General features: G+C 45.4%; 1 protein-coding gene across 4 annotated transcripts in view; it reads left to right on the forward strand.

The window, feature by feature from the left end:
* Positions 1 to 23,404, forward strand: part of LOC138810518 (tetratricopeptide repeat protein 7B) — a 211,938-nt gene that overhangs the window by 64,735 nt on the left and 123,799 nt on the right. For all 4 annotated transcript variants that reach the window (XM_069997742.1, XM_069997743.1, XM_069997744.1 and 1 more), the window contains one exon: positions 4,236 to 4,357. In XM_069997742.1, coding sequence (XP_069853843.1) covers positions 4,236 to 4,357 — 122 coding nt within the window. The remainder of the gene's footprint in view (positions 1 to 4,235; positions 4,358 to 23,404) is intronic.

The raw sequence follows: 23,404 nt of genomic DNA on the forward strand, positions 1-23,404 counted from the left end.
TGAGTACCACTAAGCCCAGCCATTGCTGGTAATAGAATCTCTCAAACTTCTTTTTGGCCAGTCTAGCCTGCAGCATCAATCCCCTACTCTCTGCCTCCGAAGTGCAGAGTATTACAGGCTTAAGCCACTATACCCATCTGATTATCTTAGTAGGCAGAATCTTTATGTGAGCCAAAGAAAAACTTGAATGTGATCATTTTAATAGATGCAGAGAAAGATGTGATAAAATCGAATACTTTTTCACTATTAAAAAAAAAACATTGTATGGTGCTGAGCACAGTGGCTTGTGCCTGTAATGCTAGCTACTCAGGAGGCTGAGATCTGAGGATCACCGTTTGAGCCAGTCCTAGGAGACTCTTATCTCCAATTAACCATCAAAAGCAGAAGTGGAGCTGTAGCTCAACTGGTAGAGTGCTAGCCTTGAGTACAAAAGCTCAGGGACAGTGTGCAGGCCTTTGTATTGAAAATGATATACTGTAACCTATCAATTTGTAGAAGTAATATATGCTATTTAAAAACACTTGATTGATTAAAAATAGAGAGGCACTTAAGAAAAACCCACATCAAACAGCATATTTAATGATGAAAGAATGGATGCTGTCCCTCTAAGATCAGCGATGAGATAAAGATTTTTTTTGTCACTTCTACTCACTGTTTATTGTTCTAGTCATTTTATCCAGTGTAGTTAGGCAAGAAAAAGAAATAAAATGCATCCAGACTGGAAAGGGGGAAATAAAACTATTTTCAGATGACCTGATTTTAAATATATAGAATCCTAATAAATCCACATACAAAAAACTATTAGAACTAATAAAAAAAACTCAGCAAGATAGCAAGGACAATTTATTTTTTAAAAAATCACTTTTGTTCTATATACCAGCAATGAGTAATGCAGAAATAAACCTAAGAAAACAGTTCCACCTATAATAATATCCAAAAGCCAGGCACCAGTGGCTCACACCTGTAATCCTAGCTACTTAGGAGGCTGAGATCTGAGGATCTCAGTTCAAACCCAGCCCGTGCTAAAAAGTCCCTGTGAGATTCTTATCTGCAGTTAAACACCAGAAAGTGAGAAGTGATACTGTGGCTCAAAGTGGTAGAGTGCTATCTTACAGCAAAAGAGCTTAGGGACAGCACTAAGGCCCTGAGTTCAAGCCTCATGACCAACAACAACAAAAATATCCAAAAAACAAAATACGTAGGAATCAACTCAATAAAAACATGTGCTAAAACCTACAAAACATTGTTAAAAGGAATTAAATGATACTGGAATGAAGGAAAGATGTTCGTGGACTGACAAATTTGTTGAAATGGTAATATTTGCTAAATTTATTTACAAATTCAACCCAACCCCTATGAAAATGAATTATCTTTTTTTTTTTTTGTAAAAACTGGAGAGCTGGTTCAGAAATTAATGTAAAAATTCAAGTGACTCAATAGCCAAATGAATCTTGAAGAATAAAGTTGAAGGGCTTAGCTGGGTACCAGTGGCTCACGCCTATAATCCTAGCTACTCGGGAGGCTGAGATCTGAGGATGATGGTTTAAAGCCCGCCCAGACAGGAAAGTCCGTGAGATTCTTGCCTCCAATAAACCACTAGAAAACCGGAGGTGGCGTTGTGGCTCAAGTGGTAGAATGCTAGCCTTGAGCTGAAGAGCTGAGGGACAGTGCCCAGGCCCAGAGTTCAAGCCCCATCACTGACAAAACTTACCACAAAGCTACAATGATCAAAATAGTGAACAGGGCTGGGGGTAGGTTAGTGATAGAGCATCTGCCTAGCTAGTACCAAACAGCCTTGGTTCATCCTCAGAGAGAGAGAAAGAGAAAGAGAGAGGAAAGAAGAAGTGGGAGGGAGGGAAAAGTCAGTACACACAATTAGTGTTCATGAAGAAGAAAATAAAACAACCATAGATGAATATGTATATATTTATGTAATATATGTGTGTATTCACGTATGTATATGCATATGTACATACATATAATATAAAGACTTACCTGGCAATATATAAAAGTAATAATAGAACAAAACTAGGAAGCTTAAATGTAAAAATACTAATGTAATTAAAAATGGAAAGCTGAAGGAGAATGCAAAGTAGAACATATTTCTTTATTGTGTGCCAGTAGATACTGTATAAAGTTGAAGTATGTAGGCCAAAAAAGATGATCTACTTTTTGCGTGTATCTGTGCACACATGTATACATGTATATTCACATAATAAAACATGTTTTTTAACTTGAGAGAAACTTAATGAATTTTGTGAATAAAAATGTATTTCTGAATTGAATGTTTACTTTGATGGCACTTCAGTTTCTTCTGTCAAATTTAACTAATTTAAATGTAGTTTAAATCTGCTATAAATATGTATGTGTATATATATATATATAAACATAATATCTCTTCATTTTTTGCAAAATGATTTTTATCTTTCTCTGTTGATATACATGTACCCAAAGATATCTGTATTGTTGTTCAACAGATGTTAACTGTGGTTATTTCTGTGTGGTAGGATTTTGTCGTAGTTTTTAATTTTCATTGGCCTATATTGAATTATTTTTGCTTTAAAGTAGCCATGGTATTTCAAAACTAAGAACTATGCTCAAAAGCAAAGGAAGGATAATTTTGGAAAGTTCCAGGACCTCCAAATTATGTGTTTGGCTGCATGAGTCTGGAATTCAGAGAGGTCTGGACTAGCAGTCAAATATGGAGTTGAGTTCATAAGAATGGATGAGGTCATCTCACGACAGACATAAGAGAAAACAGAAGAGCTCCCCAGACAGTGACCTGTGCATCTCCTACGCTTGTGGAGAGGATCTGGGGTGGAGGGGAGACGAGGGCCCCAGACAAGGAACACCATGGAGGGTGGGGCAGGGCTGGAAGCCATGGGAGCTGTTGGTGAGATCCTGGTAGGTTTTCTTCCTCCATGGCAGTATCCTGGGGTGCTTTCTACTTTCCTTTGCCCCAAAGTTCTTGGGTTAGAGAGCCAGCAATTACTTCATCTGTATTTGGAGAATAATTTTCCGACCTCTAGGATATTTGGGGTTTGGCTAAAAACTGGCCTTTAAAAGAGCTACTGCATTACAGCAGTGTGTTGTATGGTGTTTTTGAAATTTTTCATTTTTAGCTGGATGCTGGTGGCTCACGCCTGTAATCCTAGCTACTCAGGAGGCTGAGATCTGAGCACTAGGATTCCAGCCCAGGCAGGAAAGTTCCTGAGACTCATCTCCAATAAACCACCAGAAGACTGGACATGGTACTATGGCTCAAGTGGTAGAGCGCTGCCATTGAGCTGAAGAGCTGAGTGAGGGACTGCACCCAGGCCCAGAGTTCAAGCCCCACAACTGATAATTTTTAAAGAAAATTATTATTATAAAGATGCTATACAGAGGGATTACAGTTACACAAGTCAGGCAATAAGTACATTTGGTTTTGGACAATATCGCCCCTTCCCTCACTGTCTCCCACTTTTCCCCTCCCTGTTATATGGTTTTTAACTGGGTCACAAGTAGATTTCTCTGTAAGAAATGACTTATTTGACTAGTGAGTTTAAGAGAGTAGCTGATGTATCTACACTAAACTGTAACAAACACAATGTGTAAGTCTTTCCCCTGGCTTGTTAGAAGTGTTTCTTGCAACACTAACGACTTAAAACTTTTAAGCCTGATTATCTGTTGGTAAGAGGCCAAGTTTAAGGAGAGAAGGAATCTAGGTTGCTTTCTTAGTTCTCCCCTGGGGGTTCAATGACCGATGCTCAGCTCTACTGGTCTAGGTGCTATGGCCTGATGGGTTTGCCTTCTGATTAATTCTGGAGCCAGGGCCTATTCTGGCATTTATCAGCTCTCAGTAGAGTCCCATAGGCTTATGTCTCTTGGTGGCCTTGGCCCTCAGTGGATGTTGACTTTCTTCCCCTCTTCACTCTTCGGAGAACTGCTTCTGTGTCACTCAGCCTTCCTGTCAATTTCCTGTCCAGCACGCCACCTCTAATGCTTCTGGCACTGGCACTCAGCAGTGACGTGCGTTTCCCATCTCAGACCCAGGGGGACCGCATGCTCAGTAGCATGGTTGCGCCTGTCCAGTAGAAGTTATTTTCTGTGCTAGCCGGATGCTTGCCTTTGGGTACCTGCTCCACGAGGTGATGTTTGCAAAAGGAAGTCTGTTTTTCAAGCTGTGCAGTGCCTTTGAAGAAAGTAGGCGTGGATATGCGTCTGATTAGTTTTCCGGTTTTCTCCCCTTCTAGGTAATACTTACTAATATTCAGAACAGAAGCCCTAAGCCTGGCCCTGCTCCCCACGATCAAGAACTAGGTTTTTTCCTAGAAACAGGACTTCAGAGAGCCCATGTCCTCTATTTCAAAAATGGGTAAGCTTTCTTCACTGTTTTCAATCCACTTCCTAGGAAAAGGAAAACAGAAGCCATATAATGTTGTCTCCAGTTTAGTTTTTATAATGTCAGTTTTAGAGATGAACTACAATTAGGTTTCTCCCCTTAACAAGAACAAGCATGATCCCTTTTTATGTTCTCTCTGCTTGACTCTCTTGCTTTCCCATGAGGTTTGAAGGTGGGAGGGGTGGAGAGTAGGAGGAAGAGGGAGTCTGGATGACTGGGAGCCCCCAGTTGGGGAGCCCGTGAGCGGGGTGGGTGGTCTAGAGGGGCCCCGGCTATGGGTGTCCCACCATCTCTCCACTTTGATATGAAAACTGCAAACTAGAGGCCCGGGTACACACCAAGGCTGGTCAGGTCAAGAAATGGATTTGCCTAGGGTTTTTGAGAAAATGGATGTGGCTGTAAGAACCTTTTCCACTAGAGGAGAGAAGGAAGGGGCGGGGCCGGGGTTGGAGCTTCAAGGCACTGATGTCTGTTTTCCTTTTATGTTGCTCTTGTGAGAATCGTGCTGATTCTGTTCCACATCTCTTCAGTTGTCCCTTGTTTTGACCTTGTGCTGCAGGATAGATGTGCATGAAGACCAACAGTAGGTATCTGCCACCTCTGTAGCTCCTCCTAGGCTTTGCGCAGGCGGCTCTAGACGTCCGCTCCTTCCTTAGGCACCATAGTCCAATAGTGCTTTGGATGCAGAGGGGATAGGAGGCCCAGTCTCTGGAAAAATGAACAATGGAACTATTCCCTCCTTCATTTTTAAGAGATTCAAACCTTGGGGTGCATCTCTCAGAAGTGGGGTTTCACTGCATCCATCCATTTTGAATTGTTAAGAATAAATCCTTATATTCCAAATCTTACTGCATTCTGGGGCGGGGGAGAATCTTGCTTTGTTTCAAAAGCCACAGGCTCAGCTCAGCATGGCCCATGAGAGGCCACAGTTAACACCCCAAGGTTTGGAGTGGCTCAGTGGCTTTAGCACAAAAATGCTCTGGAGTCTGATCTTGCCTGCTGCTGACTGAGACCACCTGAGCAATGGTGCATGTCCCCTAGGCTGGGTTCTGTTTTCTGCTGTTGGAGATAGAGGGGGAGGGAGGGAACAGGGAATACTTTTCTATTCATCTTCTCTCGCCTTCCTTTTCACAATGACTGGTGGTCTTCATGGAGGGACCTCCCCAACTCTTGCTGCCCCTCCCTCTAGCCAGTGGGAATGTGTTGAGATGGAACCCAGAGGCAGGAATCAGTTCTCTTGGGGATTGGAGGGGACCAAACCAAGGCCTTCTATTGGGAATGCTTTCTGTGTGATTGGCCTGGTGGTAGGTTGAATAGCTTGTTTTGATCTTTCATGCCGTGGGAGGGAGGGAGCAGAATGTTGGACTCTGACCTCATCCCCTGAGATGCTGAAGTGTAGTCCTGACAAGGTTGCCCTAGATGATGGATTACTAGATGATGGATTGATCTCTGACTCACTTCTCATTTCATTTCACTTTCTCCAAGTCCAAAGAGGTGCCCATTGGCATTGGTGTAGCCTTATGGGCCTGCTTACCTTTAAGCTTCTTCTCTTCTTTTCCTGCCCCCTTGCTGTTCTCTGCACTCTAAAGACCAGGTACTCTCACTGTCTCTGCCAGCTGTGGGATTGTCAAGGCAGGGTCAGCAGTGGTGGCTAAATCTTACGTGGGTAGGTAGAGGGTGGGACTCAGTGCTAGAGCCCCTGAGTGGACAGAAGAGACCAGTGTGAGGTTTTTGCTGTGCCAAATACCTTAGGGCTGCCAAGTACCAGTGGCTCACGCCTATAATCCTAGCTACTCAGGAGACTGAGATCTGAGGATCACAGTTCAAAGCCAGCCTGGGCAGAAAAGTCCATGAGACTCTTATCACCAGTAAACCACTAGAAAACCAGAAGTGGCGCTGTGGCTCCAGTGGTAGAGCACTAGCCTTGAGCTGGAGTGCTGAGGGACAGCACCCAGGCCCAGAGTTCAAGCCCCATGACCGACAAAAAACAAATACCTGAGGGCTGCTTGATGCGCACTAGTGGGCTGCCAATGGTATCACTACAAATTGCAAGCAAAACAGAGGGCGCTGTGGTCCCTAAACCCCGGGGCTTTCTGCACTTCCATCTTCTGATGCATTGGTTCCTCATTTTGCTCACTTGTTCTTGGGCACTTCCTGTACTGTCTGGGAGAGTTTAATGGACAGGAATAATCTTCAGTAGAAGGAAAGTACAATATGTAAGTGTAGTGATAAGAAGTGGGGAATGGTGAAACACATCCTATATATAAACTCAGCTTTGGCTGTCATTCCTGAGGACTCAATGAGTGATAGTATTGAGTCTTTTATAATGCCCCCATCTTTTCCAGGAATGACTACCAAACTGGTGACCTGATCATCTTGCAGAGAGACTGAGGCCGGGCTAGTTCCCGGGCTCCTGATGCCTTAGAGCCCAGTGTCTACAAGCCTGTGGCCTTGTCTTCACGCATGCATGCCCACAGTGACTGTCTTGCTTATCTTTACTGCCACTCATGAACCTGGCAGTAAAGTGGTAGCACCCCAATTTTATAGAGGAGTCGAAACTCAGAAATAACCTGCTGCAGGCTGGGAAGGTGGCTCAGTGGTAGAGTGCTTGCCTTGCATGCATGAGGCCCTGGGTTCGATTCCTCAGCACCACATAAGCAAAAATAAAAAAGCCGGAAGTGGTGCTGTGGCTCAAGTGGTAGAGCGCTAGCCTTGAGCTGAAGAGCTGAGGGACAGCGCCCAGGCCCAGAATTCAGGCCCCTCGACCGGACCAAAAAAAAAAAGAAATAACCTGCTGCAGGTCACACAGTGGTCTAGGTTCCAGGTTTCTGACATTAATTCCTTCACTAGATCCCTGAGGGGGAATGCTGTCACCCTGTGTGGAGGGAGAGGCCCCCTCCGCCATCTTGACTCCTTGTGAGGGAACATCTGTGATGTTGCCAACCGATGGTTCCCAGCCACTCCTGACTTGGAACATGGCATAAACACCTGCTTTCCTCTTTCCCCCTCTTGTGCCCCTCACATCCTGCCTTCCCTCCTTCCTTCTTCCCTCATACCTCTCCTTTTCCTCCCTCCCTCCCTCTCTCCCTCCCTCCCTCCCTCTCTCCCTCTCTCTCTCTCTCTCTCTGTCTCTCTCTCTCTCTCTCTCTCTCTCTCTCTCATTTCTGCTTCCTCTCCTCCATTCCTCCTCTTCCAGTTGCCATCCAGACCTGTGCCATCTTTGGCCTCTGGCTCCAAGACTCCTTAGCTTGGTCTGATAGGAGCACACCCCTTCTCTTTCACATCTGTATCTCTTATCCCTCTGGGTTCCAGCAGAGACAGTTAAGGATAAAGAAAAATTATGTGATGTCTCTCCTGAGAGGGAAATGCCTCCAGGGTCCCCAGAATTGCCTCCCTGTACTTGGGAGTTTGTATGAAGGACAGTGAACGCACTTGGCTATGAACTTGGAACTAGCTTGTTTACTTATTGGATCTCAGCTTCTTTACCTGTAACATATGGCTAATGCCCCTTACCACATAGAGCTGCAGGGAGGCCCAAAGAAGAAGTGCACTTTATAAAGTGTCAGTCAAACAGCACACTCTATGATGATGGCAGCCAGTTGATCACCAGCTGAAAGTGGGATAGATTAAGTCTATCAGTGGACAGACAGACTCCCACAGCTGTGGGATCATGGGAGACCCTGAAAGGGGTGCTGACCAGTAAGCTAGGCTTGTAGCTAACCATCAGTCTCCCCAGGCACTGGCCCTTTGCATTCTAGCATTCAGGCCATCTTCCTCTTACAGTCCTGTTGAAGTGCAAGTTCACAGAGAAGTAGGCATCATTCATCTGATTGTTAGGCTCCTGGGCCAAGGCTTGGAGGCCGGGCACAGGTTTATAATGACTGCTGACCCGAGTGAACTCTGTTCTGGATGTAGAGCTATTAGATTGGCCACCAAAAGTAGAGGAAGCGAGCAAAGTTTTGTGTGAGTACAAGGAGAAGATACAGGTACAAGCACACTCTGTGTGCCGCTCCTGCCTGGGAACTGGTTGTATCTCAGGGAGTAGGGTATAGGGTATAAGTTGCTATGAGAAGGTAAACAGCCTGTAATACATGGGCCATGGGTCTGCCTGTGGGGTTGTTCCCTTTGCTAGGTGCATCATGAGTTCTCCCTGACTCAGAGGGGGCGTCCACTCAAGCATGGATGGGGCTGTGGGGGTCGGGGAGGGTGCTCCCTTGAGCTGGGTGCAGCTGCACCAGGTGATAAAGGCATTTGGAAGGGCTTTTGGAGTTCTGGTTTTATGGTTAAACAGACCAGTAATCACCATCATTCCTGGACTTTGAACAGCTTTTGGTCTTCTCAAATAATCTCGTGACCTTTGCAGCTGTTCAGCTCAGCCCAGTGTGGCTCAGCCAGAAACCTGTGCTGTCCCAGGGCTGCTGGGAGCGGGTGCCTGTTGGTTCATTGCCCCAGGGACAGCAGAGGCCTCAGATGAGCCCCCTCCCCCCGCAGCCTGTGGGATCATGGGAGGCCAACATGGAGGGTGCTGAGCTGACTAGGTAGTAGGTTCTCTTGTTCCATGCATCTCTGGTCTCCTAGATGCTGAACAACTTAGCCTTTGCATCCTAGCCCTCTGGCCATGATCCTCTTTCAGTGATAAGTTCACATTGTAACCTGCACACCTGCTTCTGGCATTCTGAATCCTGTCAATGCGTTTCCTCACAGAAAATGAATAAGCGTTTAATAGCTACCAACTTTGTTCCTGATGCTCTTCAGACAGTAACGGGTGAAGAAGTAGACAATAGAAGCTATTCCCAGAAGGTAGTTCAAGAACAGGATAAGACATGGTCTTTTTAGCAACAAAAGAACTCCTCACCATTTGACATGCAGTTTCCACAGTCCTGGACTCTTCAGTAAAGCGAGGTATCTTTTCATTTCATGAGGATTAATTGTGCACCTATTAGGTGTGAAGGATGGACAAAGCTCCTGACTGCCTAAAATCTGTGGAGAGGTTAAAGCGTGTGCAGAGTTATGGAGTAAACCAAGTGGTTTGGGGATCATTAGTTCAGGTGTGTCAGGGGAAGCCAGGTTGGCACAGAAGCAAGCAGAAGGGCTGCCATGCTGGGATGGCCGCATGATTTGGGAAAATGGAGAGAAAACGTGAAGAATGCTGTGCTTGGAATGGTGTAGATGCAGACAGATTAGGGAGAGCCAGGTGGATGTTCTCAGTAGTTGTTACAGGTATGGAGTTAGAACTGACCATGCTCTTCTGTGTATTCTACACTCTAGCAATCTGAGGATTTTTATGAACACTTTACAGCACAAGACCCTTGAACTAAGTGTTCAGAGCTCTTGGGGCGTACAGATACACCTTTTTTGCTTGTATTGAGGGGGTGGGAGGCTTGAACTCAGGGCCTGGGCACTGGCACTTGGCTTTTTCACTCAAAGCTGGTACTCTCTCTTGATGTACAGCTCTACTTTAGTGGTTAACTGGAAATAAGAGTCTCACAGACTTTCCTGCCTGACCTAACCTCGAACCTTGAGCCTCAAATCTCAGCTTCCTGAGTAGCTAGGATTATAGGCATGAGCCACCAGTGTCTGATCTTAGACCTGATTTTGTTTTAAACCTTCAAGTATGTAGTTGAAATCTCATGTGGTAAAATTGGTCACTGAAGCACACGAGTGTTTAATACGACCTTTATAGAGATCCCGCAAGGGCAGATCATTGATATGACACACGGGTTAGGTAAGAGGAATTCACATCCAGTCTGCACATGAAGGGAGCGAAATGTCATCCTCTCTGAGCCTGTCAGACTGCAGGAAGCTATCTTGGTAATTCCGTGGCGTCTGCACAGAGAGGTCTAGATGAATGTGCCTGGGTGCAGGTGCGTGGGGAGGAGGGCTAGGGGAGCATGCAGCGTCCTTAGAGCTCTTTCTCCCCTGCCGGCTTAGGTGTCAAATGCATTAATCTTTTGCAGGAGGGTGGGCGGGGTGAGGGAAAGAGGCCCTAGTTCTTTTCAAGGGATTATTTCCTATTTTTAAAAAGCATCGCTTTCCTCTCCATTCTTGTTTTGCAGAGATATTTTTAGTCAACTCATAGGAGAGAATTACAGAGAGATCTAGCTAAAGCCCCTAAAATGACTAAGACATCTTGGAAAAGGTTATGAGTTTTCTTAGACATTACTAGATCCTTCCATTTAAAGTGAGAAAGGCTGTTTTACAGTGGCCTACCTTTTATACTTGAATGGCAGTATCTGCCGTGGATCAGTCCACCAAGAAGGAAACCTGTAACATGACTGTGTGTTCCCGTAGCCGGCTTCTGCATCAAATTACAGGATTTAAAGGCTGATGAATTCATTTTTCTCAAGTGACATTTGGTTTTTCCACCTTCCTCTCTATTGAGGTTGAAGTTTTTACTTTCTATACACAAATGCCTCTGGTGATAATTCTCTGGGTTTGGCATGAACACACTGTACCTTTCTTCTGCTAGATCTTCTTCCTTCTGCCTCCCCTTGGCATCATTTGCACCTTCCTCGTATCTCCGAGCTGGCTGACAGTCCTGGAAGCTGGGTCTCCTTTGGATCATTCGAAGAAGTAGATTCTTCTTTTGGAAGCCAGGAAGAATCTAAAGCTGGGCGTGTTCTGAGAACACCTAGAAAAACTCATTAGCTAGACTTAGTGAAACCTTTATCACATATTCTGCTTTGTGTCGATTGTGGGGCTTGAACTCAGGGTCTGGGTGCTATCCCTGAGCTCTTTTGCTCAAGGCTAGCATCCTACCATTTTGAGTCACAGCTCCACGTTGGGTTTTCAGGTAGTTAATAGGGGATAAAAGTCTCACAGGTTTTCCTACCTGGGCTGGCTTCAAACTGTGGTCCTTGAATCTGAGCCTCCTAAGTAGCTAGCATTACAAGTGTGAGCTACTAGTGCACAGCCCACAGATTCTATAAGAAGACATGGACATTTCAAGCTAGTAAATTAGAACAAAACAAAACAGAAAACCCAAACTCTTGCCTCCCTGATTTCATGTGTGTTTGTGGGAAGCCCATAAGGATATAGCTGGTGAATAAGAATGTTCTCTGAGCTTAGGCAGAAGACAAGATGCCAGTGAAAAAGTATAGTACCCTGTGGATTAATGTAGTGCAGGGAGGTATTGAGGGGAGGGGAAGAAAGCAGAGGGGGGAGGAAGTAGCTACCTGCCTGGGTATATTCACCAGGTTTCTTAGAAGATTGACATTTGAATCTGATCTTTGAATGAGTGGTGAGATTTACTGTCTGGTGGAGACCATAGGGGAAGTGGATGGCGGTTGTTGTGGTTGACGCTGACACACTTGATGTGTTTTGTGAGACATAGCATTGTCCCTTACTTTGGATCCAACTACCTAGGTTCCAGTCCTCCACGTTCTATTTACTTGTAGCATGACATCGGCAAGCTCCTGTACTCTGTTTCTGAAGCTGTACCTACTTTATAGGTGGATTTAGAGATTACTGTGTGCTTGAACAGAGTCTCAAGCTCTAGTAGCACTACACAAGGGTTTGAGAGGAATCAGCAAAATGCTACAGAGGAGAGGGATTGTCAGTGCCCAAAGAGAGAAGGCAAGGGTTAGCAGCTGAGAAGTAAAATACTAACACTGGCAACATAGTTTTTGATCTTCTCAAATATCCACATGGAAAAGAGAGAGTAACTGGATGGAAAAACCTAAAGCCCATGAACAATGCATTACAGTAAAACTGAGTGACAAGGTATTCTCATGAGGGACAGAGTTGCAATAGCATCACGGCTGTACTTCATTTACATTTGGCCAAGGGAAAGCAGAAAGAAGCAATAGGATGTGTGATGCATCTGACAGCAGACCCTGAAGTAGGACCAAGTATAACTATACAGTCATCTCCACAGTTCAGGTTTAGAACATTTCTGTCATTCTAGAAAATTTCTTGTGCCTACTTCTAATCAATCTCCAGCCCCCCGATAGCCTCTGGAAACTGCTTCTGTGCTGGCCTTTTGATTTTCCTGTGTTAGAAATTTCACAAGCTGGGTGCTAGTGGATCATACCTGTAATCCTAGCTACTCAGGAGACTGTGATCTGAGGATCACAGTTCAAACCCAGCCCAGGAAGGAAAACCTGTGAAACTCTTATCTCCAATTAACCACCAAAATAGCTGGAAGTGGAGCTGTGGTTCAAGTGGTAGAACACTAGCCTTGAGTACAATGCTCAGGTCCCGACTTCTAGCCCCTGCCCCCCTCCCAAAAGTCATCACAGAATATGTAGTTCAGTATGGCTTACTTCTTCTACTTAACATAATGGTTGTCCATAACATAGCACTAATCACTCAGTAATGCATTTGACTGCTGAGAGGTTATTCCATTGTATGGAGACATTACATTTTATATATCCCTTCATCAATTGATGGATGTTTGGATTGTGGCCACTTAGGGGCTACCAGAGAAAATGCTGCTATGGAAATTTCCATGCTAGTATTTCTGTACAGTTTCTCATTCCCTGGGACAGATTCATTGAAGTGGTTGTCCATTTTACATATCAACCAGCAGTATATTTGAGGGCTCCAGCTTCTTCATTATGAACACTTGGTATTGGATTTTTGAGTTAGAGCCATGCTAAAGTTTGTAATGGTGGACTGTGTGATCTTAATGTATATTTTCCTGATGGTTAATGTCAGCAGTTTTTCATGTGCTTACTGGCTATCATTTTATCTCCTGTGGTAAAATATCTATTCAATTTTTGCTCCGTTTTCAATTAAGTAGTTTTTTTTCTTATTAAATGTTAAGAATTCTTTACCTATTCTGGATATATATTCACAAATGTGTTTTGGAATATTTTTTCTGCCAGTCTGTTGCTTATATTTTTGTCTTAATGTCATTTAAAGAGGAAAAGACATTAATTTTGAAGTTGGGTGTATCAGTTTTTCCTTTTATAGATCATCCTTTTCATATATCTGAGGACATTAATGATGTCAGTATTAATATTGTTACTAATCTCTCTTGTGTAACATGAAATAAAGCAATTGAATAATAGAGAATGTTTTTATCCAATCATCCCTGGATTCTTGGTATGGAAGAAAGGAAAATAAATTGAGTATAGAAAAATAACTCTAGGAAAAACTGTAGTACTGATTTTGTTATTAAATTAGAAATATCAACAGTAAGTTATGAGGTATTTATGTGTGCATATGACAGAGAAGGAAAGGGGGGAGAGGGAGCGAGAGAGGAAGGAACAGAGGGAGGGAGGGAGAAAAGGAGGGAAGGAGGACTGGCAGTCGCCATGACTGGTTCCCCAGCAAGTCATGTCCCCAGCTCCTAGACTGTAATCTTGAAGCATCATCTTGCCTGCCTGGAATAGGAATGAGAACAATGAACCGGCAACATCTTTACATACATCCAGAGAGCAGGAAACTAACGCAGAGACTCAGGCCAAATATGGAACAACTTGAATTTCAAGAAGGAAAAAAATTATACAGACTGATCAAATATGTTTAAATAAATGAGTTATAATTCAACGTCTTCCAAACCAAAACTGAATAATAATTGAACATTTTGCTGTATGTACTGAGCCACTGAAGAACCAAATTGTAGATGCAGGGAAACAGCTGTTTGTAACATTATTTGAGGCAACAAGGAAAGTGCAGGGCGATCCCTGCCATTATGTAGCCCGCAGTGGCCAGGAGCGTCGAGCATCAGGGGCTGCTGAATCTCAGACAGGAGCACACCACTGCCACGTGTGCCAAGAGATGGAGTGGCATTGATAAGACTCAGGACAGCTACAGCTGCCAGACTGCAGGGAAATAGCGAACAGAGGAGAGAACTTTGTCATGAACGTGCGGCTTCCTAGCTACGGGAAACTCCACAGGTCACACAGTTCAGATTCTTTAGCAGCTCAATGGGAAAGAAATGAAAGAGGCCAAGGGAGGGGGAAGAGTGGGATCCGAAAAGTAAGATGGAAAGGATCCTCAAGTGAAAAACTGACTTAACCTGTAGTGTAGAGATACCGACTTGAGTGGCTAACCTATAATGAAATGTAACAAAGCAATGTCTGGGTAATTAGCACTTTAGATATAGGGAACCTGTAAATTAGATGCAGTGATCTGTCTGTCTTCCAATCTATCTATCCATCCATACATTCATCCATACATTCATCTACCCATCCATCCATCCATCTAGGCTTGGGTGGTGGCAATTGAAAGGATTGTCTTATCACAATGCCCTAGATGATATGTTTGTTTTACATGGATTTAGGGGACAATAAAAGATAGAACACAACAATGCCTAGAGAAGGAGGGGAAGGAAGCCAGAATTTAAACTCTGGCTCAACTGGAAGCTGTGAAACTGGCCTCTGCTTCCCCTCCAGGACTTCCTTTTCCTCTCTGATAGTGGAGGGTAGTACCTTCCTGCCTGCCTCAGTGGGTAGGAAGTTGTCCAAAGAATGAGCAGGGCCTAGAAATCAGTTATAGCACCTCCGTTTGGCTGAAGAAGCAGTGGGCCAACAGTTCCTGAGCAGTGACCCCTCCCTGTGTCCTTACAGAAGCCTGGGAACAGCGCAGGACCCCGTGCATGGGGACCAGACTGCCTGGAGGAGCCAACGTCTTATGGACGGTCTGTGGATTAGAGAGACTGCATGAAGAACAGCTGTTCTGGATGGCATAGAGTAGCCTTGAAAATAGCTTGTTCTACCAAATGAAACTCTCTCTCAGATCATACTTGCCTGCTTTGAACTTTAAGCAAGCCTTTTTCCTATAGGTTCCACACAGGGAAACCTGCACTTCCTGTCTGGAGGGGCAAGTATGACATCTGTCTAGGCAAAGCCAAATGGATGAGAGAACTTTCTTTAGGTGCTTGTGCAGATGACACATGCACAAGCCCACTTCTCCACTATTGTCATCATGCTAACGCCAAGCCTCTCCATCTCATCTCATCTTCCTGGTGGGTGGTGCTTCTGCCGTGAAGTTGAGATCACTCAATAGAAATTCTCCTCTCTTCCTTGGCCAGACGGCTACAGGCTGACCTGTTGCTGACCTCGTGTGCCCAGGCAGCCAGTGTGGCCTGTGCTGTCTTGACCATCCTAGCTGTTCTCCTGCCTCCGGGATGCATTTTGGTTGTAGGAGTTTGGTTGTGAGCTCACAAACTACCTGACACCTGCCATAAGGGAAGCATCTTCCACACTTTTTGGCACTGGAGCCAGATTGGGACTGGGTTCAAATCCCAGCACATCTGTTTGTAGATTGGACTAGTATGGGCAGTGAGTGGTCTTTTTGAACTATCTTCTCATAAATGAAACTACAAATGAGAAGAAAAACATGACAATAGGATAGGGTAGACACCAGTTTTTTTTTGGTTGTGGGACTTGAACTCTGGGCCTGGGCACTGCACCTCAGCTCTTCAGCTCAAGGCTCTACCACTTGAGCCATAGCACCACTTCTGGTTTTCTGAGTGGTTTATTGGAGGTTAAGAGTCTCACGGACTTTCCTGCCCGGGCTTGCTTTGAACCTCTGTCCTCAGATCTCAGCCTCCTAAGTAGCTAGGATTACAGGCGTGAGCCACTGGCTCCTGGCTAGACACCAGTTTTGATGTTGCTCTATTTGCTATTAAACTAAAAGTTCTCAAGCCTAAAAGTGTTGCTTTCGGCTTTTGCCCAATAAGTGTTTATAAGTGCCATGAAGAGCCAGATGGTGGGTGGAGGTGGCAAATGTTTGGGGAGTGTAAGGATGATGTTTTGAGCAGCAGGTCAGGAGCAGGTGTGAGAAGGAGGCCCAAGTCCTGGGCCAGGAGAAGGCAAGGTAAATGGATTGGTCAATTCTGGCCATTCTCAGTATTGGCCGAGCATCTGGTACTCACTCCCTTTGCCGTTTCCAGATGTCTCATGTCCCAGGCTCTGTTCTTGTCCTTCCTCTTCTCATAAACACGCCCAACCTTTGCCCCTTTTTTCTTCCCCATCCCCAAACTATCAGCCTTTCCCAGGCCTAGCAAGTGTCTGGGACAACTCACAAGAATGCGCAAGAGTCCTGTAGGGCGCCATGCTGCCTCAAACCAAGCGGTGCTGCAACCCTGGAGGTGTCTCCTCACCAACCAATCGGCAGGATCCTCTCTTCACGACCTGGTCACCTATTGGCTGCAGATAGCTGGCCCTGTGGGAAGGTTGGGCTGAGTCCCCGAGCCTGCCTACCCTCAAGTTGCCACCACTGCTGGTCCTCCGAGGCCCCTCTTCAAGGGGTGCTACTTAACTGCTTGGTCCGGGAGCCATTAGGAATCTGCCTCCTATATGTTTAAAACTCTTACTTGGTATTTTTTTTCAAATGATTCCCTTAGATTTTTTTTTTTTCTAAAATGGAAGGGAACGATGTACTCTTATCCCTGAACTTAAAACTTTCCACTGAAGCACATGTGTTGAGTTTGGAAGTCCCTGCCTCCCTTTGGCACTCTTTCTGCTTCTCTCCTCTCCACAGTCCAAGGTGCTGGTGGCATGGGATAATCCAAGTAATTTATTTTTATTTTTAACTTTCATGCACCTCTGCTGCTTGGAAGTGAGGAATGTTTGAAGCCCCTTTGTGAGGACCTTCCTGCCTTTCTTCACTTTCCTTATCTTTTAACACGAGCACTACGTTATTCATGTAATTGACTGAACCCCATCTTACAGAGAAGGCCGATGGGGACCTAGCCTACCCATGTCCTCTCACTGAGCATGTCTGTCTCTCCCCCCCCCCCCCCCCGCCCTCTGCCCCTGGCCCCCCAAGGTGCGTTCTTAGCAGGGATGCCCCTGGTGGAAAGGAATGATGCTGGGACTCAGCTCTGTTCTTTTCAGCTTTTATAACAGGCTCCTCAAACCTTGGTGGTTTGCTACCAAGTTCACATTGTCTTTTTGTGTGGCCTGGCCCTTGCTGATTAATTCAGAACGGTCTCCGATGGTATCTGTGCTGACTGAGATGGCACACGGAGAACTCACTTGTGAAATACCTTGCCATGGTCTGTGCCACGCCCTGTGGCCTTTGGTGGAGACTCTGCGCCCCGGTCTCTTAGAGATGTCATCTTCTCCTCCCAGGGGAGTGGCCACACAGTCCCAGGAGAGAGCTTTCAGAAAATAGCAAAATAAAGAGGTGAGTCAGCACGGGGAATGCCATTTTAAAGAAAAAGTTAAATAATTCTAAAGCAGACATATATGTGCTATAAATTGCTTGAAAGTAGACTCCAGAATTGTAAAAGGCTTTGAGGAAAGGCAGAATTTTGAAGCTGCTAGAGTAATAAGCAAGTACTTAAGTACTTCCTCCATGTTTCCACCCGCTTAGTTCTCACAGTGAATCAGTGAGGCAGGCTCCTTGTTATTTCCATTTATATAAGGAAACTGAGGCACGGGTCCTTGCCCATGATAACAGTTTGTAAATGAGGAAGCTTAGATTTGAGTGGAGTGCATGCGGTCTGACTGCAGTCCTTAACCGCGCTGTGTTTCAAGAGTCACAGTTTACATTTACAGGTGTATGGGTGCCCCCAAGGTCAGTCCTTCTATGATAGCCATCCTCTAGTTAGCTTGTTAAAAATGCCATTATGCAAAGGAATCCAAGACTGCGTTAGATACTGTTGGGCTTTTGGGGTTACAGAACATCTTTCAGATAGAAGTTCATGAGGGAAAGTGCTTGGTGATTGGCTTCCTATTGTACTTTCTGTGCTAACTCTTTTTTTTTTTTGGTGCACAGCAGTCCTTCTTCTGTCTCTGTGTCGGGGCGGGAGGACAGACATGAGGAGCTGGGATAAGTCTTTCTATAGTATGCCTCAGAGACTAAGAGTTTGGGGACAAGGAGAATGGGGGAGAAGGGTGAGTTGGTCTTTCAGCCCTTTCTGTTTCTCTAGCTGCTCTCCCAACTTCTGGACATAGGCCTTATTCATACCACGTGGGAAGGACTTGCTCATGCATTCCTGTCCTGACCCATTAAATATGAGCTGCTAGAAGCTTCTCTCTGAGCCTTTTGACCATGTCCCTAGTGGCTCCTGTGCGGCTGCCTGATACCTAGTGCCAACTAAGTGTGCCACATGCTCTCTGGCTGTCTGACCCAATGTATAACCTAACTTTGCTTTGTCACGAGGAAGCCTCTGTTGGTAAAGTAGTCCAAAAAATGCTGCTAAGCCTACTACAAGTCTCATTAGGTTTGAAATGAGACCTCGCCAGCTTTGCCCGCTTGCTCACATCCCAGCATGGAGGGTGGTCACACCCTCCGTCACTAGATCTATGCTGCAGCTGGCTCCCACCGTTGACCAGAGAGTCCTTTGCTAACAAGGCCAAGGTTGTGGGTTTGATCCCTGGCCCCTGACTGCCCAGAGCCATCTGTCTTCACAAGTGCCTGTTACTGGATGCCAGGCGGAGAGTGCAGACAGAGGGGAAGCGGAATCCATTTCAGGAAAAGCAGCTTCCTGACAACCTGCCACAAGTGCCCTTCTGGCCTATGAAGGATGTCGCTTTTCATCTTCCACTTTCCAGAGCTGGAAATCTGGCTCCCGTTCCAGAATTCTTCAAAAGAGACAACAACTAAGGGTTACATAAATGGAGGAAAAGCAGTTTTCAAGCTTGAGGACTAATGTGCAGTTGATCTGGAAGATCTGTGTTTTTTTCTAGAGTCATGTTGCTGTAGATATTGAGAGATAGGAAGAATGTGCTTTTGTTATCCTCGAATCATCACAAAAGCACAGAGGAAAGAGATTTCAGAATCCAACCTTAGACGCTCTTTCTTTTGGGGTACCCAGCTGGCTAAGTGTTACTGAATGCCTGGCTAGCCCTGTAGGTGATGAAGACCAGGAAATGGGGATAGTTAGAGGGCCTCCACTGTCAAGAAGGCTGTCAGTGGAAAAGACTCAAATACCAATCAAAATCTGTGCTGTGAGGCTCAAAACACAGCCTTGTTGGAAGCCCCCAGAAATCATGCCTGCCTCGTCCCAAGGGAGCTAGGAAAGTTTCCCAGGGGTAGCTTTGGCCCTGGTCTTGAAAGATACCTGAGTCTACAGATAGAGGAGCACATGGACCCAGATGGACAGATTTTCTAAAATACCTGGAAGGACTTGTTATTTGCTTGTTCGTTGACATTCTTGAACTCCTCCTGTCCACTCTGCTCTGTGAAGCTGTCAGGCCAGACATGCTCCATCTAATACGTGACTTGGTTGTAGGGGGCATCACTACCTGGCCTCCACACCACAGGGAGTACCGCTGAGGGCCCTCTAGGTGCTTTCAGGGGGCTCATGAGCCATCCTTGGTGAGAAAGCAGGGGAGACAAGAAGCAGGTAGGAAGTGGATCCCCTGTGCTGTGCTCTTGGTCATTTGGTTCATGCTGGTCTGACCCATTCACATACTTGCTGAGCCAGGCTCTATTCCAAGAGATTGGATGGAGAAACGAGCACATTCCAAGCTGGCTTAGAGATGCATCCATCCTGGTAGGGTTTTGAAGCTGTCCAAGGCAGGTATGGTGTCCCTTGTCCATCAGTGTGTACTTGGGACAGGCCTGGCGCCTGTAGGAAATCGAGTTTAATGATTGGTGAAGTGACCCACTGTGAGTGGTTCAGAAGTGCCAGTGGCAAGAAGGAACTTGCAGAAAGTCAATTTCTTTGCTCAGAGAGATCCATTGTGTTGACTTGTTCTGTAATTGATTTCTATTATGAAATTCTCAGCTAGGAGAGAAATTGAGTTTATACTGGCAGGGCCACCTTTTCTTTATTGCATAGGGATTTGCTCTGTAGCACGAAAAGTCCTTTCTTCATGTCACAATTGTGATCTGTGTGACAATAGCAAGTGATATTGAGCTTAAGGGTATTGGAGGCCTGGGTCACACTTGGGAATCAGGAGATCATTTAGAAGGACATGTTGAAGAATTATCTTTCCTACCTTAGTCTCAAGAAATAAAAGGAGAAATAACAGAAGAATGTGTTGAACTTGACATTGAACTGGCCTGTCACAATCTGAAAGAGCCCTCGAGTCTCCTGGTCTCTCCTAGTGTTGGTTTTCCATTGTGTTTAGATGTTAGAGCTCTGACTTCCTTCTTGAATACACTTATCTCTCGGTCTGATGGGAGGGAGGAACAGAAGGAGAAGGGAATGGGGGGGAGAGAGACAGAAAGAGACAGACAGAGAGAGATAGAGAGAGAGAGAGCGAGAGAGCGCTAAGCCAGTTCAGAATGATAGAACAGGACAATTGGATGATGCTTGTAAACTTGAAGAATGAGACTTCAGAGGCTGGCTGTAAAAGGCTGCCTCAGGGCCCCCGGGGAGCACTAGAACAAGGGTAGAGGTTTAGAAGAAGGACAAGAGAAAAGGGAGGAGAGAAGAAAAAGGTGGAAAGTAGGTCAAGGGAGAGCAGAATATGTTCCCATGAACAGTTACAAGCTTGCCTGCCAAAAAGCTTGACAGAGAACAGGCCGCGGGAGCAGGGCCTGGGCTCTCCCTGATGGGCTGCTGAGTGGAAACAGCTATGCCTGCCCGTCAGGCTGAACAGGCTGTGGGCACTCAGGGCTGGCAGGCCCTTCCCTTCTTGGTCAGAGCTGAGCTGTGGGAGCTGCCCCGCCCGCAGGGAAAGGCACCTCGCTCAGGAAGCCTGCAGAAGCAAAGTGCAGATGAACCCAGGTTCTGACAGCTCGCCAAGGTGGCTGCGGCTCCAGTGCCCGCAAGAACATTCCTTTGGAGAATAGTTTACCATAATGAATTCTGACATCATTGTGGGGCCTCGGTTCAGGGTGCTGAAATGGATTAGATGACCTCATGTCAGGGGTCTGTGGAACCCCTCAGAACCAGGCGCATCCATTGGCTCATTGCTCTGCATAGTGGAGTGGAAATTTTAAGTAACCGTTCCTTCTAGATATTTAATAAATCTCTGCATTATAAAGAACGAGCCAGTAGTTTAGAGATAGGAAGGCAATCCTGTGGGCATTGATTGTTTTCCTCAAATTAGGTGATTCTTTCACATTTAGAATGTAATTCTTGTAAACATATTTCCCTTTCCCCCTTTCTTTCGTGACTACCCACCCAGCTTGCAGGGTGGATAGTCCTGCTCTCATTTGCATCAGTGGCAGTGATTGGTTGAGTAACATGTGACTTTTTAAATGTTTGAATGGTGTGTGGCTTGTTGAGATTTGTATGTGCTTGCCCTTGAGCTGGTGGGGCCTTTTCTAATTTTCTGTTGCCTCCATACTGGCCTGGTGTTGGGTGGGAATCAGCCTCGCATGAGCCTTTCAGAAGGCCACATTCGTTTTTACAAGCCACAGCCTTCAGCTCTCTGTAGATTCTTTGTTTACAAACAGGATTCTTCCCAGATTAAGTAAGAATCTGGTGATGGATCCTAAATCCTCTCCGGGACTAAGCTGCAAAGAGCGTGAGGAAAGCTTGTCTTTGCTCTAATGGCTTCCTTGGGAATGTTCATCACGTGCTGGACATTCTACTCATAGAGATTCTTCCATGTGTCCACCAGAGGGCCTCGGTCCTGCATGGAAGAAACTTATCTCACGCAGCCTTAGGGAGTTGGGTTTCTTCTGTCAATCATTTTTCTCTTTAGGTAGCAGAAGGCATTATCCTCAGGCGGCAGAGTTCTTCACCTGGTTCAACAGATTTGCTTTACAATTTTAAACCAATACCCAGGAGCATCTCATTCTCTGTTTTCATTGGAACAAATAGAATTTATATATGTGTATACAAATTTGCATATTGTTACAAAATATGCACCTAGGCTCTTGCATTAATATTTTTTTCTTTCATCATTCAGTTGCATCTCCTCTTCCTTTTCTTCCTCCTCCTCCTCTTCTTCTTCTTCTTCTTCTTCTTCTGCTGCTGCTGCTGCTCCTGCTCCTCCTCCTCCCCCTCTGCTCCTCCTCTTCCTCCTTCTTCTTCTCCTCAGTCATAGGGCTTGAACTTGAGACCTGGGTGTTGTCCCAGAGCTCTTTTGCTCAAGGCTAGCGTTCTACCCCTTTGAGCCACAGTGCAACTTCCAGTTTTGAGGGTTAATTGGAGATAAGAGTCTCATGGACTTTCCTGCCAGGGGTTGCTTCAAACCGCGATCCTCAGATCTCAGTCTCTGAGTAGCTAGGATTGCAGGCGAGAGCCACCAGCGCCCAGCCAGTTACATTTCCTGTTTAGAGCTTGTGTTTCTTTTACCCAAAAAAGTAATAGAATATGGTGGAAAGCTCCCAGCTTGCTTTCTTACCAGGCTTTGAACTTAAGTCCCTACTGTGTGAGCTCAATTGTGTTGGGTCATTTAAAGCTAGAAAATTCAATGCTTCTGTGACTGTATAAATAGCTTAAACTGCACAAAGGGCATGGAAGACACTGAGTGACCATTTCCTATTAGACTTCCCAAGTTATAATGCTTAGCTTTGATATTGCTTATTCAAGGCTCATTTCTACCCTGGCAAAGCAGACCCTCTACCAGGTTCTCCAGTTTTTCACTGATGTTCCCTGAGGAAACTCTGATCTCACATGGTTCACAGTGGGCACTTTTGTACACAGTGGGCGCTTCATCAGTGATTCTGGCATAAAATTAGCCAGCAGAGCCATTCCTGTCCCTTTTTTAGCTGTAGCTATTTCTTTCCCCTGTGTTACTTAAGAGAACTGAGCTTCAGCCCAGAGCAAATGTACTTTGCTGCCTGTGAGCATGGATCCCATAAAAACAAACCAAGGGGAAAGCAGAGGAGATTGTATGTCCCAGGGCCTGTTACCTAATTCTTATTCACATCTTGGTTAGACTTCTTTAGTGCTGCTTGGAGTCCTGAGCACAGGCTTCTCTTTTTATGCCACCATAAAGCATTTGATCTGCTATCATCTGATAAGTATGGGCAAGAGGAATACATATGGGAATATTTACGTAGCAGTGCCAATAAGCCATTAGCTTAAAGTTCTGGGCCATTGCTGTGAATGAGCATTCTGGGAAGGCATGTAGGTATGAGATGAGAATTAATAGCCCTCCTGAGTGCTTAAGAACCCACGTTTTGATTTAATTCTTTTATGTGATTTAAAATGTCAGCCAGGAAGAGAGCCAAATACCTAGAACATCTGCCACAGCCTGCACAGGCCAG

Source organism: Dipodomys merriami, unplaced genomic scaffold (genome assembly GCF_024711535.1).
Source record: "Dipodomys merriami isolate MVZ:Mamm:240054 unplaced genomic scaffold, mDipMer1.0.p SCAF_50, whole genome shotgun sequence".
NCBI lineage: Eukaryota > Metazoa > Chordata > Mammalia > Rodentia > Heteromyidae > Dipodomys > Dipodomys merriami.